Below are 24,532 nucleotides of genomic sequence, written 5' to 3'. Positions count from 1 at the left end.
CAAGGGGTACCATCATGCTTTTTGAGGGTTCTAAACCTCTTCAGGTACTGGGAAGGGGTCTTCCCAAATCTAGCTATTAATGCTAGCTTCACACACTCATAATCCTGTTCATCCTCCTCCCCCAACTCCATTACAGCATCACTTGCAACAGGGGGAAGCCTAGAAAAAAGCCAGGGAATCAACTGATTCCCTGAGATACCTTGAATTCCATGATTGTACTCGAACATTGCTAACCAATCCAAAACATCAAGTTTAGTCTCATACATACCAATCATCTCCTTTGGCATGTGGGGTCTCTTAGGGCTGGCAGACCTAGAAGACTCAGGGAGAGAAGCATTTTCTACATACATCCTTTTCATCTCTAGTTCATGTTTCGGCTCCATTTCTCTGAGCCTTAACTCTTGATGTTTCATGGCAGTTTGTGCATCAATACTTTTCACTTCTAATTCAAGTCTCATTTTTTCAAGTGCAATAAATTCAGGAGTAAGTGTAGGACCTGTGGGGGTCCCAGTGGACAGAGGTTGTGCTTTCTGAGCAGGCAAAGGAGTTGTAGGGTTACCTAACAAGGACTCATCTACTTTTTCCAAATTAATACTGTCAGAATCAGAAACATCAGTATCCACATTTGCTGGAGGGGTAGGCCCTTCTGACTCACTCTTCAGACTTTGCTTTCCTATTAACTTTGCAATCAATTCAGATTTCTTTCCTTTACCAGAGAGGCTCCTCTCTCTACACATGGTTCTCAAAACCTCAGCAGTGTAGTTCAAGAGACTCTTCAGTGTAGCTTTCCATATTTGGCATGATTTCTCAGTAAAATAGAATTAGTGGTTTTAACCTTGTGGTTAGTTGAACCCAAGCAATAGCAGCACTCTAAGTGTAATCACTCTACTTCCAAATCCTCACCGCCATACACCAGTGTTAGGCAGAATCCTGTGCAGTGCCCTTAGGGACCACCACACACAATTAAGACTAAAAGGTGGCAATACAAGTTTTACCCCTGGTACAAGCCTGTACTACTAGGTTATAGTGGTAGCAGTAGCAGAGCAGCCAGGCTCATCTCAAGAGCATAGGAGCAGTAGCAGAGATTACACAAAGGGACACAATTACTGTGGCTCAAGCAAACACTGACTCAAGGTTTCAGGTAAAAAAAATAAGTACATTTATTTTTAAACCATTTCTTATTTAACACATTAAAATTTAAAACCACACATTAAATACACTACACCTGACCAATTCACTTTGTACGGTATAAATCAAGGTAAGTACCCTGTGTTTTAGAGAACCGGTGTTACGAAACAATACAGGTTACCATGAATACAATTGCGATCACTTTTTGACAGTTGGGTATACTAAATAAATGCATATCTGTGGCAAAAAATGCTAGCGGGGCAAAAACACACTTAGCACCTGAGATACACAGAGAGAGTTGGGGGCAAAAATCATAGGCAATATGTTAGATAGGCAGACAGAATCGAAGAACACTCAGACAGAAATACAAGAGTCAAGAGGCCGGAGCCAGTGTCAATTGGAACCGGGTTCCTGTGTCGAGGATCACACGTCGGATAGTTCGGGATTCAAAGTTGCCAAGAGTACTTTAGATATTGTCAAATGTTTGGAAGCAAAAGTTATAAAAGGACAAGCCTTATAAGCGAGAAGAACAAGTTACTCTCTTACCTGGTAACGTTCTTTCGATGGGATGGTCCGACGACGTATTCCATATCTATGACACAGCTTTGCTGCTTCGGAAATTTTTTGGCATCTGCGTCCTGCGTTGATGACGTCGATACGCTGTCCTCGAGGGCCTCCGTCAAGCCGACGTCACAAGATGTTTTAAGTAGGACGCACGATGCCCGTAGCTTCGGTTGTCATTTTTTCCCCAGAACGTGAGGCACAAACTACTGCCAGTATGACCACAGAAAGCCTTGCGGAAACGTAAGCTGCAATCGCATAAAAAAGTCTGTAGCGGGGTAGGCAGGGAGGGAGTGATATGTAATACGTCGTCGGCCCATCCCATCGAAAGAATGTTACCAGGTAAAAGAGTAACTTGTTCTTCGAGGGGATTGGGTCCTCCGACGTATTCCATATCTATGACAGACTCCCAAAGCAGTAACAACGTAAGGAGGTGGGAAAAGAATTTAGAAAACAGAAATTTAGAATGCCCAATCAAATTGCAGAGTAAAGGACCACCTTGCCAAAGGCCAGATCCTGCCCATGGATAGAATCTAGGGAGTAGTGTCGTACAAAAGTATGGACCGAAGCCCACGCGGCTGCTTCACAGATGTTATGAATAGGAACACCCCTCTGCAGGGCAGTAGAGGCAACCATACCCCTAGTAGAATGGGCCCGTAAGCCTACCGGAGGGTCCTTACCCGCCAAGCGGTAATTGTTAGGCAGAAACCTGTGCAGTTCCCTCTGGGACCACTGCAAAAGATTTAGGACTACAGGTGTTTGGCAGTAAACCCACTTGGTAGCACTCTGTACCACACAGATTCACTTGGTAGCTGTGGCTGAGCAGTCAGACTTCCCTCAAGAAGAGTTAGGCAGTATACAGAGTATTCACAATAGGTCAAGAGAACACAGTAGAACAAGTAAAAGCTGACCAGAGCTTGGTGTAAAAGAGATATAATTATTTATTTAAAACCACATCTAGAAAAACACACAGGCACCAATACTAAGCAATTCAAAAACACGGTCACTAAAAGATATACACTCCCTTAAAAGAATATTAGACAAGTCTTAAGTAAAGCCCCACTTATTTTCAGACAGCGGTGAGCGCTTAACGTAGATGGCACTCTAATAGTTCGTTTTAAAAAGGGAGAGAAGAGCAGAGAACAAGTTGAAACAGATCCCAACACTTTTACCAGAACATAACAAGAGTGGAAGGCAAAGTAAAACCGTGAAGTTAGAGTTCAAGAGGCCGGATCCACTTTCAGAGGATCCAAACGAAATGTGTCCAAGGTCACACGGTTGCAGTGCACAAAAGTCTTGAAAAGGTTCAAAAAGGAGTTGGACCAAAGAAAGGGACCAGTTAGAGGGTCAAGGCGGCCAGCCCAGTCCAGAAGGTTAAGGGGTTATTATTACCTTGTAGCAATCTTTAGAAAGGGAGGCCTGGCAGACACGGTACCTTAAAGTGGTGAGAACGCTCCAGCGGGGGCAGTTGTTCCTGGCAGCGGGTGCAAGTCGGTGCTTCGTCCGGGGGAAGAGGGGATCTTGTTGTGCAGGAAGACAGGAGTCTGTTGCACTGCCAGGGAAGAAAGCAGCCGCAGAGTTTCTCCGGTACAAGGAGCGGTCCGGTGATTCGCGGTTCAGTGGTGAGTGGCTATCCGGCCGCCGGGGTGCTTGGTACAGGCAGTTCGACCACAAACCTGGCTGGGGTGCGAAGAAAGGAAGGTAAACTGGTTGTGCCCACCAGTCAGGGGAAGAAGCCTCTCCAGCCGGGAGATCTTCTCTGTCGTCGGGAAGTGGTTAGTCGGTTCAGCAGGGTTCCACCGGTGGTGTCGTCGTGGTAGGTCGGCTCAGCTTCTCCCTCGTCGGATTCTCAGGTCCTGTGGCGACTTCAGAAGTTCCAGTCCACAAAGCCCAGCTTTTATGCAGAATACCCCCACTCAGCCTAGCTGTCACTCAAACATGCTAAGTGGTGAGCCGGCCGGCTCACCACTTGGGCCAATCACACAAGAATGCGACTTGAGTTACCAAGGTAACTCAGTCCAGGGTGCCTAAACCCCCTCCCACGCCCCTGTGGTACCCAGACAGAGTGGCACCACTTTTGGAGGCTTCTGTGGAGAAGCCTGCCAAAAAGTGGAACAAAGGGCTCGACGTGGGTTGAAGTCACAGAAGAGAACACAAACGCCATTTTTTAATCGAGTCTTGGCAAAAAATACCAACCGGCGAATTAATATTAATTAAATAAACCGGCGGTATGTTCGAGGCTATGAGAATTAAATAATTAAAGTTGGTAGCCTCGAACAATGGGAAAATCCCATAGGAAAATATTTGCGGTCGAATATAAAAAGTAGTTTCCACTGCCACCAGCCAAGACTCGATCAGGGGGGACAGAGACGTGCCCCCTCGACTAACAGACCCCGGGGCAATCGAATTGCCCCGACCAGTACGTCCACAATATGATGGTTTGTACTGGTTTCTGTTAATAATTTGGGACTAGTAAAGCCGATGGTGACTTTACATGCCCTGGGAGACAGTAGTCAGTCCCAGGGTATGGAGTCTATGGTGGGGTGTCACTATGACACCCCTGTGTTACTGCACGGAGGGTGCTGTGTAACACACATAGGAAAAACACATGAGACCCTATGGAGTAAAGGACCCCATAGCCCATAAAACACATTACCAGTCAAAGGAATACCATAAATCATGTCCAAGAGTGGGAGAAAAAGAGTCTCACTCTTGGCAGGAGGAAAAAAAAAAAAACAACTTCAGAAATCCAGCAAAGCTGCTGGGGGACTCACTAGGTTAGGAAATTCAGCCTAAAGAGAGAATTCTCCCCAACAGTAATATTCAGAAATTGCCAAGATAATCCATCTAGACAAAGTCTGCTTAGTAACAGCTTGTCCCAAACGCCTTCCAGCGTAACCAATAAAGAGCTGCTCGTCCACTCTGACATGCGTGAAATATAGAAACTTAAAGCTCTCCTAGGATCCAACCTATGGAGCTTCTCCCCTTCCTGACCAGGATGTGGAAGAGGGTAAAACGCCCGAAGAATAACCTTCTAGCTTAAATGAAATTCCGACACCACCGTCGGAAGGACAAACCCTAAGGACAACCCTGTCCTTATGAAACACAGTGAAGGGTGGCTTAACTGAAAGTGCCTGCAACTCACTCACTCTGCGAGCGGAAGTGACCGCAACCAAAAATACAGTTTTAAGTGTGAACAGTCTCCAAGGACAAGAACGTAAAGGCTCAAATAGAGCACCCATTAGGAATTTTAGAACAAGATTCAAATCCCAACCAGGCACCTGGAAAGGTGACGGCGGGAACACGGTAGAGAGCCCTTTGAGAAACTGAGAAATTAAAGGAATTTTGAAATAAGAACACTCCTCAGACGAGCGCTTAAAGATGGACAGCGCCGCCAGGTAACCTTTAATGGTACCAACTTGCAAGCCCTTATGGGCTAACGCAAGCAAAAAAGGCAGAACCACAGGAATGTCACATGAAAAAGGATCCACATTCTTAACCCTGTGGGATGTCTTAACCCTCTCATCCAAACCCTGCAATATCACTAGTCATTGCTGGAAGCAGAAACATCAGAATGGCCACTGGAAAGCATGCTGCTCGCTTAAAACCATCCAAAAATGTGCAGTAAAAATCTGAAAGATAGGCTGCCATCCACTTTTGCCTATCTTAGTGAGCACAGGAGATCACTGCCTAAAAGCACCATTGGGCCATCCACAAAGCAGCCTGAAACCACTTGGAATAAGCAATGCTGTTTGCCAAATAATGCTGTTTGGGAAATAATTTTCTTGATTGTCAAAATGTGCTAAAATCATGGCTCATAAATCACCAAAAAGATCCAACCTTCTTGTTTGGTGTTCCACATTATTCTACTGCAAGAATCCACATCAACACAATGTCAGCAAGAATCATATGCTATCAAGCTAAATCCCCTTGTAAAGATACTGATGAAAAGACAGCTGTCATAAATGGGTGCAATACCGGTACTCACCACTACCAGAAGCTGGCGTTTTAAACCATTTCTTTATAAAATTGAACAACTGAACCCAAACTATGCCAAATAAGAGAATTCCATCAAAATGCCATATAGAGTGCCACGCAGTGATTTCATTGTTGAAAAAGACTTGATTTAAAGATATGTTGCTTATTGTGAGTTTACACAGGAGCTATGTTGCACTTGACTAGAAGGAAGCTGATGTAGTTAAAACTTCAAGAGGCCTTCTGTCCATGGGAACCCTTCACACCTTATCCCTAGACAAAGGAGACTTCCCCTGCCCCAGGACAAGAGATTGACAAACTGGTGTGAACAGGAACTGGGGAGTGGCAACCTGGACTGCTGTCTGGAAACAAGACAATGCATTCTTTCAGCTGAATAGAATATGCTGATATGGGTGTGTCTGGTCAACAACTGCTCAAGCAGGAAGGCAGGCCATGTGACCATCTGACTCACCCAGCTCTGGTGGGCGGACCAGGCTGAGATGTGAATTGGATGGAAAGCAAATGTAAGTTTTATAAAAATGCTTATAACGGGAGGCGTGGCCTGGAGCGCCAGCAATGCGGCTGCTTCCCTGAGGGCCTCCGCCCGAGACCCGCGGCACTTAGCATTTAATCAACCCCTAGCGAACGGATCGAATCGACTGATGGAGCTATGGCAAGCTGATATGCTGGGGCACTCGCCGATGTGCAGTAAGGATCCATTATTCCCCAATTAAGCACTGAAATGGATCGAACTCCCCCACGCTCTCAGTCCAGCAGCAACGTTTTGAAGATGGCGGACGGGACCTGCTGAGGAGGTGGAGCTGAGAGGAGAGATTCCATGCCCCGTCACCGGCGGCTCGCTCCGAAGATTTCCAGGGTACTGATGCGGACGGAGCCGTGAAAACGAAGGGCTCCCTTCTCCGTGGCTGACTAGCGAGTAGCGTCGGAGCCAGATCCGAACCGAGGACTGGAAGAACTGCGGCATCCGTGAGCGGCGACAAAAGAGAGGTGAGCCCATCCCCCATAAGCATAGGCCGTGCGGAGTGAGCGAAGCGCCTGGCCCCCCGAGGCACTCACTAATTGAGGGCCCTGAGGCCTTGCTCTAAACTCGGCCCAACGGGGATGAATCACTTGAGTCCCTGATGAGTAGCTGAACTCCGGCTCCCCCAACTCTGTTCCAGCTACGACAGAGGAACCCGGACACGCGGCCATAGAAGCCTGAACCTCGATCCTCTGCTGGCCCAGCCATCTGGCGAATTCCTGGGGCGCCTCTGCCCACCGTCACCCTCATATCCCGGATCTCAGCCCTGTATAGAGCCTGAAACATCAGCTCCCTGGCGGGCAGTCCCCTACCCTTTGCGACCCATCCGGAAAAGAAACCTCAGGTTCATTGTACTGGCAAGATGTCGAAGCCCGCTAAAACACCCAAGTCCTCGGACATTTCCACCATGCTCCTAGCGCCGGATAAGGCAAAGAAGCCGGACCTTCCCCCTAGGCTCACCACATAGAAGGCCCCGGAAGAACAAGCTAAGCTGCCCACCAAAGATGACATTGTGGCCTTCATGCGGGACATCAAAGCTGAGTTTAGGTCCTGCATGACCGAGCTCACCACACGTCTAGAACAGACAGACCAACGACTCACAGAAGCCGAACAGAGGATAGGAGAAGTCGAGGAATTAACCCAGAGCCATGACGCAATGCTAATAGAAATGCGACGTGAAAATTCAAGCGCTCCAGACTAGAAGCGAAGTGCTCCAATTTAAGCAGGAGGACCTGGAGAATAGGGAACAACGGAATAACCTGCGCATCCGAGGGGTCCCGTCAACTGTCCAAGACAGAGAACTACCAGAATATATAAGCAATTTTTTCCAGGACCTTCTCCCGCTCACGGACAAAGCTCAACTCGTCCTGGACCGAACCCACAGATTGCGCCCGAGGCGAGGAGTAGACTCAGATGGCCCCCCGGATGTAATCAGAGTCCATTTCTACGCCACCAAAGAGGCCATCTCGGCGATAAGCCGCACCAAGGACGAGCTCTCATTCATGATATTCCAGGATCCAGGATCTCTCCCTGATGACCCTTCAGAAAAGAAGCGCCCGCAAGCCCTTGACCCTGTTCCTCCAAAGCCAGCAGATCCGCTACCGATGGCTGTTCCCTTCCACTCTCCAATTCACATACCAGTTAACCCTGCGCAAAATCAGCCATCTTGAGGACGTGAAATCCATCTTGCATCCAAACTCCCCGGAGGCCTCTCTCTCCTCCAGTCCTCATCTCCCGCCATAAGAACCGGACCAATCACCCCAAAGACAGTAACTACAATCCTGGTCTAAAGCACAGAGACGTCGGATGATACGATGATCCAGTCATATCCCTCTATCGTGATCTAGCCGATCCCGAAACTAAAGCGGAACATAACTATGCCGCGGGCCCCGAGCGGCCCACACCCCACTCCGAGGAGTATGTCACCAACTCACCCTTGGAGGCGAACCAGGTCCAATGGTTCTACCCCGGCCCTGTTGGTGGGGAAATCTGTTTTGCCCTGTTGGCCGTGGAGAAGGCCGCACAGAAAACCCCGGCCCCCACACACACATCCATCCATGTTCACCCTCCCGGTTCAGTTTGCCCTCCCATTGGAGAGATGATAAAACAAGACCACCAGAGAACCGCATCGTCACCAAGCTCTTGGACGTTGCCTGAAACTCATGACTCTACCCCACAGAGCCCACCCCAGCCGTCGAGGAAAGCCCACGATGAACCTTAACCACACCTGAAAGTGAAGTTCCTAACACTCAACGTCAGAGGCTTAAACGGGCCGCAGAAGAGGAAATCTATGCTACAGCGTCTACAGAACGAAGAGGCCTCAGTCATATTCCTTCAAGAAACTCACCTGATTCCAGCAGATTTCAGCAGATTTCACTAGGCTCCGCGACAGACAATTCCCGTTACAATTCAAAAAGGTGGAGCAGCTTTACTCATCGCTAAAACACTTAGACCACAAATTTTAGACACTTTTCTTTGCCCAGATGGCCGCTTCGTAGCAATTAAATGCCGGATCTACGGCCAGCTATACTCCCTTATCCCTATCTACGCCCCGAATGATAAACAGGAAGAGTTTTACTCAGCTCTGGAAGATGCCCTCCGGCAATTCGTGGAGGGTCAAACGATAATAGGGGGAGACTTCAACGGAGCCCCTGACCCAATCAAAGATAAATCTCACCCCCCTGCTCGTAAAGACTTCAGTGTGGCAACAGCTCTACTTAAACTTTTCCACACATTAGATGTGGTCGACACATGGAGTCTTACACCCAGAGGTCCGCGACTACTCATTCTATTCTTATGTACACAGAACTTACTCTCGCATCGACCTGCTGCTGGCTCCACCCCCCCCACTTTCACTTTGGACTCACATTTCAGAAACTCGTTTTAGCGAACTACCAATCACCAAAGACCTTGCTCCGCGTTAACAGCTTCCTATCTCTAACCCGATCCCCTTATCATGCGGCACCAGACAAGGATGCCCCTTGTCTCCCCTGCTCTTCGCCCTGGTTATGGAGACACTGGCCCAAAGGATCCGACTGAACCCCAGAATCAAAGGCCTCCAAGTAGGCCCCACTCAACATAAAATAGCACTATATGCGTATCTTTGTTATTAACCATATCGGACACCACCCAATCGCTGAGGTCCTCCCTGGCAGAAATTCAATGCTTTGGTAAAGTTTCAGGATTCGCGATAAACTTCGCGAAATCATCGGCCCTTGGGGTGAGACTGGAGCAGGAAGATAAGGATTCTTTCAGAGCCCTCTGCCCGATCCAGCTCAGCGAAAAGTCCATCCCCTACCTAGGAGTACAGATCACAGCCCGACCGGAGGATACCTACCAAGCGAACTTTCAACCACTGTTCAAGACTTTGGAGGAGGACCTCACTCGCTGGCTCTCGCAGGAGATCTCACTACTGGGCCGTATAGCGGCATGTAAAATGAACCTCCTTCCACGCCTGCTTTACACCTTTTCGGCCATTCCAGTTTTGATCCCCCGGTCCCCACTATTGCGCCTCCAAAGGAAAGTACTACGCTTCATCTGGAAAGGTAAAAAGTCAAGGATCCCGCTCAAGACGATGCTGAGCAATCCGAACTTGGGAGGTCTAGGAGTCCCAGACCTCCAGAAATACCAGATCGCATCCCAGCTGGCTCACACGGTGGGCTGGACGATAACTTCGAACAGACCTAGATGGGTCGAGATTGAACAATCCCGCTTACCCCTCCCTCTCCGCTTCCTCCTGCACCTTTCCCCCGTCCTCCGAAGAACGTGGCCGAACATCCTCTCTTCCACTAGGCAGACTGTAAAAGCTTGGGAATGGACTTGTAAACAGAGGGGAATCCCTAGAGGCCTAGGCCCAGCTTCCCCGGTATTTCATAACCGCGTTCTCCCCAGGAACCCACCTAGTGAACTTTAAGAATTGGATCGCCGGCGGCCTCAGCTCCCTAAGCCAGCTCTTTGAGAGGAATCAGCCACTCACCTTTGAACAATGCAAAAACACCTTTGACCTGGCGGAAACAGACAGATTCACATACGTGCAACTGCGGCATTGGTGTTCCTATCCAACAACACGCGAGGCAGCGACCCGAGATCTAGACCCTACAGAGCTGACAATCGCAGATCCCCCACACCGAGCGAATCTCAACGATGTACAAGCTGTTGCAGACAAATCTCCTGGTCGCTAGAGCAACCTACATGAACCAATGGGAAACAGACCTAGGACACCCAATAGAAGACCAGGTCTGGTCAGACATTTGGTCTCGCACGCGGGCCTCCTCCTTCTGCATCACTAATCGGGAGTGTGCCCATAAACTACTTCTAAGATGGTACTACCCGCCACTTAGACTATACCGTATCAACCCAGCCTTGGACCCTCAATGCGGCCTACAGGGATCCTTCATCCATATGTGGTGGTCCTGCCCAGTGGTGGCAAACTTCTGGGCCCAATGCATCGCCACCATAGCAGACATAACTGGGATAAAGCTGCCCTTGGAGCCAGAATCAATCCTACTAGAAGCCCCACTTCCAGGCCCAAACCCCAGAATTATTAATATCACAGCTGCAGTGTTGTTGCTATGAACCTAAGAACTTACAGTAATATGCCCAGGGAGGAGCTGCATGCATGTATCAAATTTGGTGCAGAACCAATATGGGGAAACTCACCAAAAGCGCAATAAGTTGTCATTTCGGAACTAAAGCTCTTAGGAAGATTAGAGTTGGACAAGAATGTAACTTATGTAATCTGTGATGTGTATATGTATTATGAACAAGTTGTGCATCTTGGAAATATGTTTGTTATGAAAAATTGATTTTCTTAGTAAAAGCAAAGGGGAGTTTCTTCCCTAGAGGGTAAATGGTAGCATCATGATGACACCTCATGACACGCTGATCCTTTCTCCAGTCAAAAGACAGAGAATCCTCTAACCTATCAAATCCTTAGGGAGTTGGGCATAGAGAATCAGCCTACCCACCCACTTTGGAAACACATACATAGGAACTGCTGAGACCCAGATAGGACACTATTTTTTTTCCTCCACTACTCACCAATTCCTGCGAAGCACTCTGCCACCCCAGATCCAGACAATATCCAGATAGAGACTCCAGATCTAGATCCAGAGACCAGAACTTAGAATCCAGACTCTAGAATCAAGCTCCAGAATCCTGAAGCAAAGGCCTAATTCACAAGCTGAATCCTTCTCAGCCGGCCTTCAGAATCTTTTGCAACCTGATTCTAACCCCTAAACTTCCACGGGGCCTAACCAAACCATTCAACAGCCGGGCCGTGCGGTTTGCTTCTAGCTAAGAACCCTGTGCAAGAAGCCAGATCCAGACCCAGAGAGAGCAGTGCTGTATCCAGACCCTCAGATCCAGTTCAAGAGACCCAGACCGCCGTGCAGTGCTGAGAGCAGAACCCAGAGGGCCTGAGACCTGTCCGGTGGCGAGAGTGAAGCCAAACACCTTGACCAGATCTTTGACGAGGCCCATTCCATTCCAAAGCCTAGGAGTGAGTATCTAGTCTAGAACTGTCCATAACCAAGCTCTTAGTTTAAAGCAATCCTCTGCCAACCATTTTAATCTGTCCAGAACTGCATTATAGAATCTTGTGTCCATCCTGTTGATTCCAAATCTGTAACGCGCAATCTGTCATTTGAAATCTTTATTTTATTTCTGCAAATCTACCTTCACAAAAACATCCGTAACTTTTGAACCGCACGTCCTAGAAGCAAAATTTAACTGTCATTTTAAAGCTAAGATCCTAAGCTTTCCAACAATTCATTATAGTTATTCCGTAATCGCGATTTACGCACATGGAAAAATTTCCGCGAATTGCAATTTGGCTCAATTTCATTTTCTGTCAAAATAGCTACTCCTTGTTCTCAATTGCTGAAATTCGTTTTCAATTTACTAATAATTCATGAATCATTGCTAGTGTTGACCTGAACCAATCCAAAGTAACCATCACCTATTCTGAATATCCTTTAGTGAATTAAAATCATTTTAGCATATTTTTCCATCCATTGCAATCACATTCCAAAGCGTTTTGACCTGTGTTTTAAAATCATACCTGTTTTCTCTAAGCTTGCTGGGGGGCACTGGAGTTGAACTGCATTCTTGATTGTATTCCTGAAACCTGTGTGTCCTCATTTCCATCTCTTCATATTGCATAGGGAGGGAGTGAGTAGTCACAAGGGAAAAAGTGACCATATTATCTTTTGATTAAAATCAAATCAAGGTTTATTTCTGTGTTGCATTCTTTCCCATTATTGCATTTCCTTGAATTACATTAAGTATTCTCTGCTACAGTATCCTTCATATCCATACTCCATAAGTGATTAAAGAGATTGTTACTTTTGTAATATTATCCATTGTTGATTACCGTCCATAATCATAAGTATGCTATTCAAATATTATTTTGTTCACAAAAGTGTGATATATATATTGTTTAATTATTCAAATAAAGCAAACACAAAGAGGTCATGGCTGGAAGGTTTAGAATGAATCTTAACCACTGACATTGTCTGGGAGGCCCAACAAGGCCGAAACATGTCTGGGGTTGCTTGTGTTTCCGTGCAGAGAGGACCTGGCCTAGCAGTTTGGGCTGGGCTGCTACCATTGGTGGCAGTACCTGACTGATTTGCATATGGCTGGTCCCCTTTTCCAATGGCGCAGACGGGCTAAAAACGGTGGTGTGGAAGGTTGCCCAGAGCAATGCCAGTGGTTCAGATTCATTCAAAACCTTCCACCCATCACTTTTGTGCTTACTAATTATTCAAATAAACCTTTTAATTTGCAAACCAAACCTACTTCTTGGCTCAGTGAGGTCGGGGAGATCCAAAGAGAGGGGTGTTTTATAAGGGTTCATCATCCAGATTTAAAGAACATTTGATATAAAAATATATAAATAAGGGCTTCCATTGGGCATCCCATCCTAAGCATTGACTTAGTTGGATTGAAGTCACTTACAACCCTGCACCAGTCGCAGAACTTTCTCCAACGGCAACGGTACAGGGACTTTGTTGCCGGCTGTCTGGCCGAAAGCAACACCTCCATCAAGTCTTCAGGGAGGTCCCAATTCTTATACCTCAACCTTTTAGGAGCCAAGCGTGAAGGTTGAGGGATCTGACTTCTGGATGGAGAACATGACCCCCCCCTCCCGTGAGTGCAGATCGTCTCGGTAGGGAAGAGGACGTGGAGGGCAGATGGACAAGTCGAGAAGGTCCGGGTACCACGTCCTCCAGGCCCATGCCGGAGCAATGATGATCATCCAGGAACCGAACCTCCGTAGCCTCCGCAGCACTTGTGGGATGACGGGGACTGGAGGAAACGCGTACAGCAGTGGGCAGGACCACTCCACCACAAACGCGTCTCCTAAGGCTTCTCTTGGAGGAAATTCCCGCGAGCAGAACCTTTCGCACTTCCGGTTGACACTGGAGGCGAAGAGGTCCACTTGAGGGGTCCCCCAAACGGCAAAGATCTCCAGGAGAATCTCCTGAGCCAGATCCCACTCGTGAGAGATCACACTCTGCCTGCTCAGAGCATCTGCTGTCTCGTTTTCGTCTCCGGCCAGATGAACTGGCGAGATCGAAATTTCCCGCTCGATGGCCCAGAACCAGAGCTGCATCGCCTCCCTGCACAGAGGAAGTGCCCCTGTCCCCCCCCCTTTTTTTGTTGCGGTAGTGCATGGCCACTGTGTTGTCCGTCAGCATCAGGACATTCTTTCCTCGCACAGTCGGCAGAAAAGCCTTCAGGGCAAGCCTGACGGCCCTCAGCTCCAACAGATTGATATGGAGTCTGGACTCCGACGGAGACCAACAACCTCTGACTGTCAGCTCATTGGCATGAGCTCCCCATCCCATGAGGGATGCGTCCATCACGATTGTCCCTTCCGGCCAGGGTAGCCAAAATGGAGCCCCCCTCATCAGATTGCCTTCGACAGCCCACCACAGAAGGTCCTGGGCGACCGAGGGTGGCACCTGAACGGGGTCTGACATCCTGCCGGAGGACTGTGACCACTGCATCTTGAGAGCCCATTGCAGAGATCTCATCCGCAACCTGGCCTCTGGCACCCGAAGAATGAAGGATGCCATGAGGCCCAGCAACCTCAAGAAATCGAACGCCGGGAGAGTCTGGGCATGTTGAAACTTGTGCACCATCTGCTGAATGTGATGAGCCCTCACCTGGGGAGGAAAACACTGGCCCACGGACTTGTCGAGCACTGCTCCGATGTACTGGAGCCACTGATTTGGCGTCAAGTGGGACTTGTTTAAGTTGAGGGAGAAGCCCAGCTTGTGAAGGGAGTGGCAGGTGACGGACAGATGATCCATGACTTGCTCGGGAGAGCGCGCCCTGATCAACCAATCGTCCAGGTAGGGTTAGACGTGAATCCCCCCTTTCCTGAGATACGCTACCACCACCACCACCATGAGCTTGAAGACCCTCGGGCGGAGGTCAATCCGAACGGCAGGAACCGAAAATGAAAGTGTGAATCGCCAACCGCGAATCTCAGGTACTTCTTGTGCTTGGGATGGATCGGCACATGAAAATAAGCGTACTTGAGGTCGAGAGACACCAACCAGTCCTGAAGTTGAAGGGCCTGGAGAACTTGAGAAAGAGTAACCATCTTGAACTTGTCCTTCCTGAGGAGCTTGTTCAAACCGCGCAAGTCCATGATGGTTCTCAATTCCCCGTCTTTCTTCGAAATAAAAAAATAAGGGGAATACCATCCCTTGTTCCTCTCCGCTACAGGCACCAGTTCTATTGCGCCTTTCTCCAGCAGGGATTGAATTTCCTGCGCAAGGAGCGGAAATTGACTCTTCAAAGAGAGATTCCCTGGTGGATTGTCGTGAGGCATCGGCTGGAAAGGAAGACAGTAGCCGTGGGCTATGATCTCCAGAACCCACACATCTGAAGTAATGGCACGCCACTCTACAAGATGCTGTGCCAGCCTTCCCCCCAACCGGCGAACCATGGGACATGGCCTCATGACTGAGCTGAAGCGGCTGCAACAGTGCCCGAGGGCAAAGAGGCAAGTGCCTGAGCGGCCTTGGCACCTCGAGTACCCTGTTTTCCACCTCTGGCACTCCTACGGTGGCCCCTTTGACTTGCAGCTCCTCTCGATTTACTAAAGGATGAGTAATATCGAAAGGAACCTCCCTTCCATTGCGGTCCCCTAGGGCGAAAAGGCAGAGGTTGGCGAACTGCAGTGGTCAATGACTTTGCTGCAGCTTTGGAGGTCTGCAACCTCCCAAGGCTCTCGTCAGCCTTGCTGCCAAAAAGATGTTCACCGTCAAAGGGCATGTTGAAGAGCCGGGCTTGCACATCTGGAGCAAACCCAGACTTCTGCAACCACGCAAACCTGCGTATTACGGTGCTCGCCACCATGGAACGGCTGACGCAATCTACCATGTCCAGACCCGACTGAACGGACTCAAACATGCCATCCTTGCCATCCTGCACGATAGCAAGAAAACCATCCCGTTCCTCCCCTTCGGGAATATGTTCAGCCGCTAAGGAAATACAGTTCCACAGAGTGTGCGTGAAACGTGACAAGGCACATACGGAGTTGGCTGCCTGAAGAGCCATACCCCCTGAATAAAACACCTTCTTCGCCCAGCCATCAAAACGTTTGTTGTCCCTATCAGGAGGGATGGTAGGGTACAACGCCTGCTTTGCGGGGGCCGTAGCCGCCTGCACCACCAAACTCTCCGGAGTAGGGTGCGTGGTCAAGTAGCAGGGGTCGCCACTGGCTGGGCGATATTTCTTCGGCAAGGACTTGCACACTGCGGGAGACTCTCTGGAGAAGTCCAAGCCGCAGCCACCCTTCTCTGCAAGGCCATATGGAATGGCAGCACCGGGTCAGTTGGTGGACCTTGGTCGAGGATATCAGTCAGGTCATCCTGCTGAGAATCCCCCAGGGGGGGCAGACCACCCCAGGTAATCCGTGACCCTTGACATCAGGCGCTGATATGAGGACTCGGCATGCGTGCCAGGCTCAGGCCTACCAAACTCCACCTCCGGAGAGGGGTCTAGACCACTGGCGTCATGCAACGACTGATGCAGGTCCTCAAGTTGGCTATGACCCGAAAGGAGGTCATCAGGAACCTCTGCAGGAACCTCACCTTCCTCAGACCCCTCATCCACCTCAAGACCCCTCATCCACCTCATAAATATAATCCAGAGACCAGAAGGAGGGTACAGAAAAAGGAACAAAGACATGTTTAGCCTTGGCCAGAGCATTTCTGGGGGGTTCCACCGTGCCACGGGGAACCTCCGACAAAGCCGCCTCAAAAGTCGTTGAGGGCATCGATGGAATCGGTGTCGACGTCGAGAGTGGCACCGACAGCTTTGATGGCGTCGACACAGGCCTGGAGGGCGAAGCCCCGAGCGTGTCTCTTGACAGCCTGGGTGCCGATGGCGTCAACGACTTCCTCGGAGGCGGAGCCTCGAGAGAGTCCGATGACGACCTCGGCTCCGCAGGCGTCTATGTCTTCTTTGAGGACTTCACAGGTTCTCGCGGTCTCGAGGACGTCGCGGACCGGGACCTGGAACAGGCATGTCTGGAGAGACCATCCTTGTCCGACCGGGACCTCAAAGGCGCACGGTGTCGCGACGACCGCTCGAGCCCGAAGGCGTACAAGCAGCGTCTCTAGAATGGTCACGGCCGGTGTCTGTCGACGGCGCGGATGGAACAGAGCCCTGCGATTGGAAAATCGCCAACATCTCCTTTCGGAAGGAATCCCATTCCTCAGGAGTGGAATGCTTGTTGGGACAAGCAACCCGCTGACGGACGGAGTACTCGGACGAGGATGGGGAAGGCAACCTGTGACGGCGCTTCCTGGAGTGCCTCGAAGAGGCAGAGGAATGGCAGGACTGACTCCCAGACCGAGAACCCCCGGACTCACGATGACGATGCGGAGAGTCGCCCCTCGAATCATCCGTCGAAAGACCAGTGGAACGCGACTTCCGGGCCTGGCCACCTTACCGACCAACAGCTTCTTCTTACACTCCCGCAAGGCCTTCGATGTGAGCGATTGGCAGTCGACAGTCATCAGTATTGTGGTCCTCCCCGAGGCACCAGAGGCAAGCGTCAGGCGTGTTCGTCAGTGACATCTTGGACCCGCACACCCAACACTTCTTAAAACTAGACCGCGGGGTCGAAGAAGCCGAAGACATCATAAGAAACAGGTTCGAAGAACCGAAAGAACAGGATTCAGTAGAAACGAGGCACACCGAGATCTCCGAAGCGAACACGTTCGCGGAAAAAACAGAACTGAGGCTACGGGCGTCGTGTGTCCTACTTATAACATCTGGTGACATCGGCTTGACGGAGGCCCTCGAGGACAGCGTATCGATGTCATCGACGCAGGACATTTTCCGAAGCAGCACAGCTATGTCATAGATATGGAATACGTCGGAGGACCCAATCCCCTCGAAGTAGTGATTTCACTCAAAATTTCTCAAGCAGGACACAGTACCTTTTCAAAGAAGAAGCTGGTGCCACAGCAGCAGTTCCTTGAAATTGGCAATTACTAAAATTATCTGGAATAGTATATTTGGCAGAGATATATCGAATCCATGTTTTGTGGTCAATGATATTGGAAGCGATAGGTTCTGGCGTCTTAGTCCGTTTTATTATTTTCCAAATTGCTTTTGAATCATAGGTACAGATAGATTTTATCAGCGAGCAATTCAAGTTTTTTAATCTGGTTGATCGTAACATCCTAGTTCCATTTTTATACCTTTGAAGTAACAATTTACATTGTTTTTGGTAAGATTCGTAAGGGCTTTGCTTATTTTTTAAATGCCTTAGGTTACATTTTTTTTTCTTTTCAGATGTTTGCATTCCGGATCTAACGGATGGAAGCAGTTCTTGTTGGATACCGTATACTTTGCACTAATTTCAACAATCACATCCTTAACAATCTGCGATACGTGTGCTTTAAATTGTATTATGGAAGCAAGAGTGGTATCAAGGATCCATGCATTTTGGTTCAATGCCACTGTGCATGGTAGGGGTGTCGGGAAAGCCTGAAAGCCTGAGGCTCAAGAAAAAATACAAAATCTGATGAAAATGTCATTGAAAAGAGTCAAGGACTTGATAACCCAATGTTATTATGTTCAAGAGCAGCATGTCGAGTGTGCGGAAAAAAGGAACCAAGGCATGGGGCGTATTGACGTGGTATATATATGATGCCCAAGATCACGTTTGTAGCAGACGATCGAGCACTGAGCAAGACGGATCTACGATGGAAGCCCGAGTCTAGGTCCACTACGCCCCCTGTTGAAGAATTTTCCGAGCAGCAGAGCTGGATCAGGATATCTATCAGTTGAGGAATCTGCGGCAGAAAGGCAATCCATTGAAAGACCAAAGATGGTGGCTTTTCGCTCCACTCATGCCTTGCCAGAGAGCTTGGTGATGCAGGCCACGACTGCCAATGTGAAGCCGTCCACATTCCCTGCTCTTCCACCCGACATGTAAAGTAAAAGAATGGAAACTTAGGGCAAGAATGTGTCGGACTGCCTGGTGGCCCTTCGTGCCCTGACTGCTTCTTGCACTTCAGCAACATTTTCCTTTGGCCTATGGTCCGCTGTAGCGAATGCAGAAGAGCATATCCATGAGAGGGAGATGAAGGACGGCTTCTAGTCTATGGTGACAAACTGCAGGAAATCTGTCTGCCAGATTCTGCAATCTGGGTTGGGCACAACTGACTGCATGGGAAGGTCCAGGGCCACAAGTGTGGTGCTCAGGTGCCACTTGTGGATGAGGAAGTCAGGCTTTGTGCAGGATATCCTTGCTAGGCTCCTGGACATGCGCTTTGATGACCAAAATCTGTTTGCTGGGGAAAGCTGATGACGACATTCAGAAATTTCAGGCATCAAAGGCCACAGCAAAGTCATTGAGCCTAGCTGTACAGCAGACCTCTGCCGCCTCGGCAAGAGGTTGTGATTTCATCCCTCAGGCTCCTTTGAGGCCAGGCCGCCCAGGGAAGACTACACAGCAGATGCTTCCTGACGGGTAGAGGTGCCCCAAGAGCAGGAGTGACGACAGCCACTGTGCAATTCAGCACAACACTGGGCTAAAACTCAGGTTTTCTGCTGCAGTTCCAGTGTGTGGAGAAGATTGTTCCTGTTCAGTACGCAATGGGTCAAGACCATATTCAATGCTTGGGCCTTTCAAGTCACTGAACAGGGTTATTGCCTCCCTTTCGTGTAGCGTCCTCAGGTTCACAGCCCTTACACCATCACCTTGCCTCCTGATCCCATCCTCTTGGAGGAGGTTTTCAGCGTCTTTCAAAGAGCGTGATAGAACTGGTACCGCACTCAGAATGAAGAAAGGTTTGGAACGCCACCTATTTTCTGGTGCAAAAGGAGGATGGGGGCTTGAGTACTAGTCTGGATCGGAGGCTGTTTCTTGTTCCTGCGCAAGGACAAGTTCAAGATGGTTACTCTAGCCCAGATCCTCAAGCCCTCGATCTGCAGGACCGATTGGTATTGATGGACTTTCAGAATGCCTACTTACAAGTGCCAATTCATCAGACACACAGGAAATACCTCAGGTTTATGGTGGGCCAACATCACTACCAGTTAAGAGTCCTGCCTTGTGTCTTTTTTCTGCTACAAGGATTTTCACCAACCATTGGCAGTGGTGGCGGCTCGCCTCACGAGGGAGTGCCTTCATGTCTTTCCCTACCTGGACGACTAACTTGTTCAAATGCTACTTCCCAAATCTAGTGTGAGAGCATCTTCTCTGCACATGCACTCTATTGCATAGTCTAAGCTACTCCCTTAATTTCAAAAAGTCTCAGGTTTTGCTGTACCAGTCTCTCAGATTTATCCAAGCAGTCTTGGACAATCACCTGCACAGGGCACTCGCACCCAAGGACGGAGTGGCAAGCATATTTTGGATGGTCAATGTCCTCCAATCCCAGGAACATGTCCCGGGTTTGGCGTTATTGTGCCTTCTGGGCCTCATGGCCTCCTGCATCCTAGTGGAGCCAGAGGTGAGGCTCTGCATGATATCGCTTCAGTGGCTTCTCCTTTGCCAAAGGCTGCAGTTTCAGGGTAACATGTCCAACCTTAATGGTCTTGGACCAGGTGTCTTAGGATCTTGTGTGGTGGATTGTGCAAGACAACTTACTGAAAGTCCCACTGTTGCCAACCTTGACCCCAGGTAACTGGGGTCACGGACACATCGCTGACTGGTTGGGGTGCTCATCTGTTGGATCCGACTGAGCAGACCGTGGCCTCCCATGGAGTATTAGGAAGACATCAACTTGTTGGTGCTGTGGGCTATCAGGTTGGCCCTGGTCACCTGCCTCCCCCTCTGTGAAATGCACAACTGTGCTGATCCTGACGGACAACATAGTGGCCAAGCCAAGAACAGGGCTCATTTGTCACAAAACCCACTGCCATGCAGTTTTGCGCAACCAGTTTCCTCCACACCAGTTTGTTGTCCTGGCATGAGATTTAAATTTGGTTATGACATTCCTTATGGGAGCCCCGTTTGAGCCCCCACATTCATATTCTATTAAACTGCTCACCAATAAGGTGATTTTCTTGGCTGCCATCACTTTGGCGAAATGACCGTGTGATGTGAGCTCCAGGCATTCTATGTTAAACCTCCCTACTTTGTTTTCTCCAAGGAGAAGGTGAGATTGAGGCGCTCTTTCCATCCAAAAGCGGTCTTGGATTTTCATCTCTGTAAAAAGATCCCTCTTCCTGTGTTTTTACCTCTGCCTTCCCTTTCAAGGCAGAGGAGCGATACCATTGGCTGGACCTGGCGTGGGCTCTCAGCTACTATGTCTCTCGGATGAGACAGGCTAGGAAAGAGGACAAGCTCTTCATGGATTATGCTGGTATTTGTGTCAAGGTGGATCATTCTCTGCTCTCGGAAAGCTACGATTTGGCTGGAAAGGATGTGCCCGAGGGTCTCAGAGCCCATTCTAACAGAGGAGTGGTTGCCACCTCTACCCTGCAGAAGGTCTTTCCGTTCGTGGACAACGCCCAAGCGGCAACATGAGAGTCTATGCACACGTTTGCTAAGCATTACTGATTGGATTTGTTTTAGTGGCAGGGTGCCAGCTTTGGTCAGGTGGTCTTTCAGAGTTTTCTGGTGTAGGTGGTGTCCTTCCTCTCCTCCCCTCCTCCAGATTTTTGTACTGCTTTGGGACTTTACCAGAAATGAGGAATCCATTAGAAGAACAAATTACTTACCTCTCAGTAATGTCCTCTCTGATGGAAGTTCCACCCACAGATTGCTGATCGCTCTCCCTAGCTGCCCCTTTTGGCGGATAGCTAGTATACCATTGGTTCTGTGGTCCCTCAGCGTCGCAGTGTTAGGGAAAAAGTGTGGAACTGAAGTCACAGACAGCAGCGCCTCAATGAATACTGGCCCTGACGTCATGTCCCGTGCGGGGCGCAAAGTGGCGCCAGATGGAGCAGAGCTACTCCCCTTGGCAGCGGATATGTTATGTTATTTTGCATTTATATGGCGCCTTATACACCATTGGTATGGTCTGAAGGCGCTGGTAGGTTGAACGCCCTTGGGAACCGAAGGTGCGTTTGAGCACCGGATATGTGTGCAGCTGGTGTAGTATTCGTGTGATAGCTGCTTCTTAGCGGTAGGTGTGGTGCTTGAGAGATCAGGAGTATGTGTTCGTTCTGGCAGGATTTATCCAGACCGAATGTGGCTGCGTTAGGCCTGAGAGGAACGCTTGGCTGGGGTGTGTAACCAGCAGTGTTTACTTAGAATGATGGGTAATGTGCGGCAGAATGTTAGTATGGGAACAGTTATACCGAATGGTGTCATAGTATCTCTGTGTTCTAGTTGATTGGTGGTGTAAAGAAGAGAGTAAGCATGGTGGTGTGATATGATGGGTTATATATGTTTCCGAAGAGCAACTGCTGCACTGCGGATATGGTTATCATAGATGAGGACTCCGTGGGAGGGACATCCATCAGAAACAACATTACTGATGGGTAAGTAATTTGTTCTTTTTGGGGGCAAAGATTATCTTTTACACATAGGTGCTAATATTCAAGCCCATTTCCTTTGTAGTTTTCAACAATTCTTTGTTTATGTTTTTTTGCTGCTCACCTTTAATATCGTACTCTAACATTGTTTCTGGTGCACAAATGATCTGAAGTCGCAAGCTTGTTAAATAAAAACTTGAACTTGATCTGTAAATACATTTACCTGGGAAGTATTTTGTCAGGGAGTTTGTGTGCTGGAATAGCAACAGGCAACTTTTGCATCTGTCTTGCATAATCGAAAAGACCCGGTAACATATGGGAATACAGTTGTGAAGCTTTACCTGTAAATGCAGGAAAAGAAGATAAATGTGAAAAGGGCCAGTTCGGTTAAATAGGAAACAAAAACACAAGCCTCACATGTGGATATAATTGGAAACTTACCAGATACTGATAGTAAACAATTATTCATGACATACAGCCACGTACATCTGCGAGGAAAAAGCTACAAAAGAAATTAAGAAAGTACTTAAGATATTGAATGACACATCACAAAAGATTAATTAAACAAAACTACTTTCCAGATACACAAGAGTTCCATGTGACTCCATTTGAGAGTTATGTTACCATCCAAGTAGACAGCAACCGCTCTTGCAAAGGATACAAAGTTTAGAGAGAACTGCAGATGACCACTACATTTCACAAGCATTTGCCCCCCTCTCCAGCAGCAAGAATAGGCAACACCACAACATCAAGCTTTTCCAGCAGGGACAATGGGTATTCTTGTTCAAGCCAAGGCTTTGACACACTCCAAACAAGTCTCATAAATCCACACTAAAAGGCAGTGTGTAAGAGAATAAGAACAAGTTACTCACTGTAGTGACTCCTGTACTCCCAGTCCATAGTCCCCTCTCCGCCATACTGTATGGGTGTCCCCGTACGGGGACGGGCCCCGAGCCTTTTGCATTGGAAAAATAGCACCTCCACTTTAAATGCATTTAATTTATGCACATGTAGGCGCGAGGATAGGTGTGGCGGATACGCAAACCACACCCTACGGCGCATACCGGGAACGACTGCCCTAAATACGCATTAGTACCTATTGCGAGGGATGGAGAGTGGGGGCGTATCGAGGAAAGGGGACCATGAACTAGGAGTACCGTAGTCACTACAGTGAGTAATTTGTTCTTACTCCTACTCCCCTCCCCTTTCCTCCATTCTGTATGGGTAATTCCAACGCAGAATGACTAAACGGGAGAGGGAGAACCACCTATAACCTTGTAAAAATGAATTCCTCTGCACCACCTGGTGAAGGGCTGCACTCTCTTTTGAGCTAATGTCCAGACAGTAATTCCAGCAAAATGTCGACAGGGTAGCACAGGTCACTGCCTTGCTTATCGCCTCCCAAGGGACGCGTCCCTGAAAAGCGACTGTGGTTGCCTTAGCTCTCACCAGATGAGCTCCAATACTTTCCTGAGGCGACTATTCTTGTTCTTTATAATCTTCCAATATACAACAGAGTATCCACCTAGTGATGGAGTACTTGGACGCCCCGACTGCCGGAGCTTTTCCACCAAAAGTCACAAACAGTGCATCTGACTTTCTGAATTGACTCGTTATGTCTAAGTAGAATTTAAAGCCGGCCTGACAACAAGACAGTGGATGTCTCTGTCCGCCTGTAGGTTTGAGAAGAAAGTGGGTAACACTATCCCTTGGTTTATATGAAACTCCGAAACGATTTTGGGTAGAAACAAAGGAGGAGTGTGAAACACAATCTTATCGTGGTAAACATGCTAAACGGTTCCTTTGCTGCCAACATCTGTATTTCGCTCACTCGTCTGGCTGACGTAACTGCTACTAACGGAACTGTCTTAAAAGTAAGCATTTTAATGTCTGACGTGGCCATGCGCTCAACAGCTTATGTGCTAGAGCGGCTAGTACTACATTGAGAACCCAGGAAGGACGTGGCCTTCTGCTGGGGGAGGGGGACCAATCTAGAGAGCCCTTGCAGGTGGCCTCTTGACCACTGGGTTTGATGATGAGAAAACAAATTACTCTTAATTCCTATAAGCTCCAATGGCCACTAGGTACATCCTGCACAAGCCTACCAGAACTCCAGACCGAGCCAGATAGGTTGGGAGTGACAGTACATTGTCTAGAGAGCCACTCAGCAGATCCACATCCCTCTGCTCTGTCCAGTGACAAAATCATGGCTACTTGCTCCTGTACTGAGCCCTTGTAGAGGCTTTCATAGCCCTTTGAATAATGTCTAAATTGTCTGCAGAAAGATTAAGATGGGCCAAAGTTAGATTTTCAGAAACAAGGCCGCTAAGTTCAACGCTTGCGGATTCCAGTGTAGGA

The 24,532-nt window shown here is 48.7% G+C and overlaps 1 protein-coding gene across 4 annotated transcripts in view; it reads right to left on the bottom strand.

Annotated features, from left to right (window-relative positions):
• Positions 1-24,532, bottom strand: part of MAP4K3 (mitogen-activated protein kinase kinase kinase kinase 3) — a 2,398,077-nt gene that overhangs the window by 457,593 nt on the left and 1,915,952 nt on the right. For all 4 annotated transcript variants that reach the window (XM_069606874.1, XM_069606875.1, XM_069606876.1 and 1 more), the window contains 2 exons: positions 22,616-22,676; positions 22,398-22,515 (listed from right to left, as the gene is read on the bottom strand). In XM_069606874.1, the coding sequence (XP_069462975.1) occupies positions 22,398-22,515; positions 22,616-22,676 (179 nt within the window). The remainder of the gene's footprint in view (positions 1-22,397; positions 22,516-22,615; positions 22,677-24,532) is intronic.

The sequence above is a fragment of the Ambystoma mexicanum genome, chromosome 4p, assembly GCF_040938575.1.
Source record: "Ambystoma mexicanum isolate Mex_15411 chromosome 4p, UKY_AmexF1_1, whole genome shotgun sequence".
Lineage (NCBI taxonomy): Eukaryota > Metazoa > Chordata > Amphibia > Caudata > Ambystomatidae > Ambystoma > Ambystoma mexicanum.
Note: the sequence above shows the minus strand (reverse complement) of the source record. Positions and strands in the feature narration are given on the sequence as shown.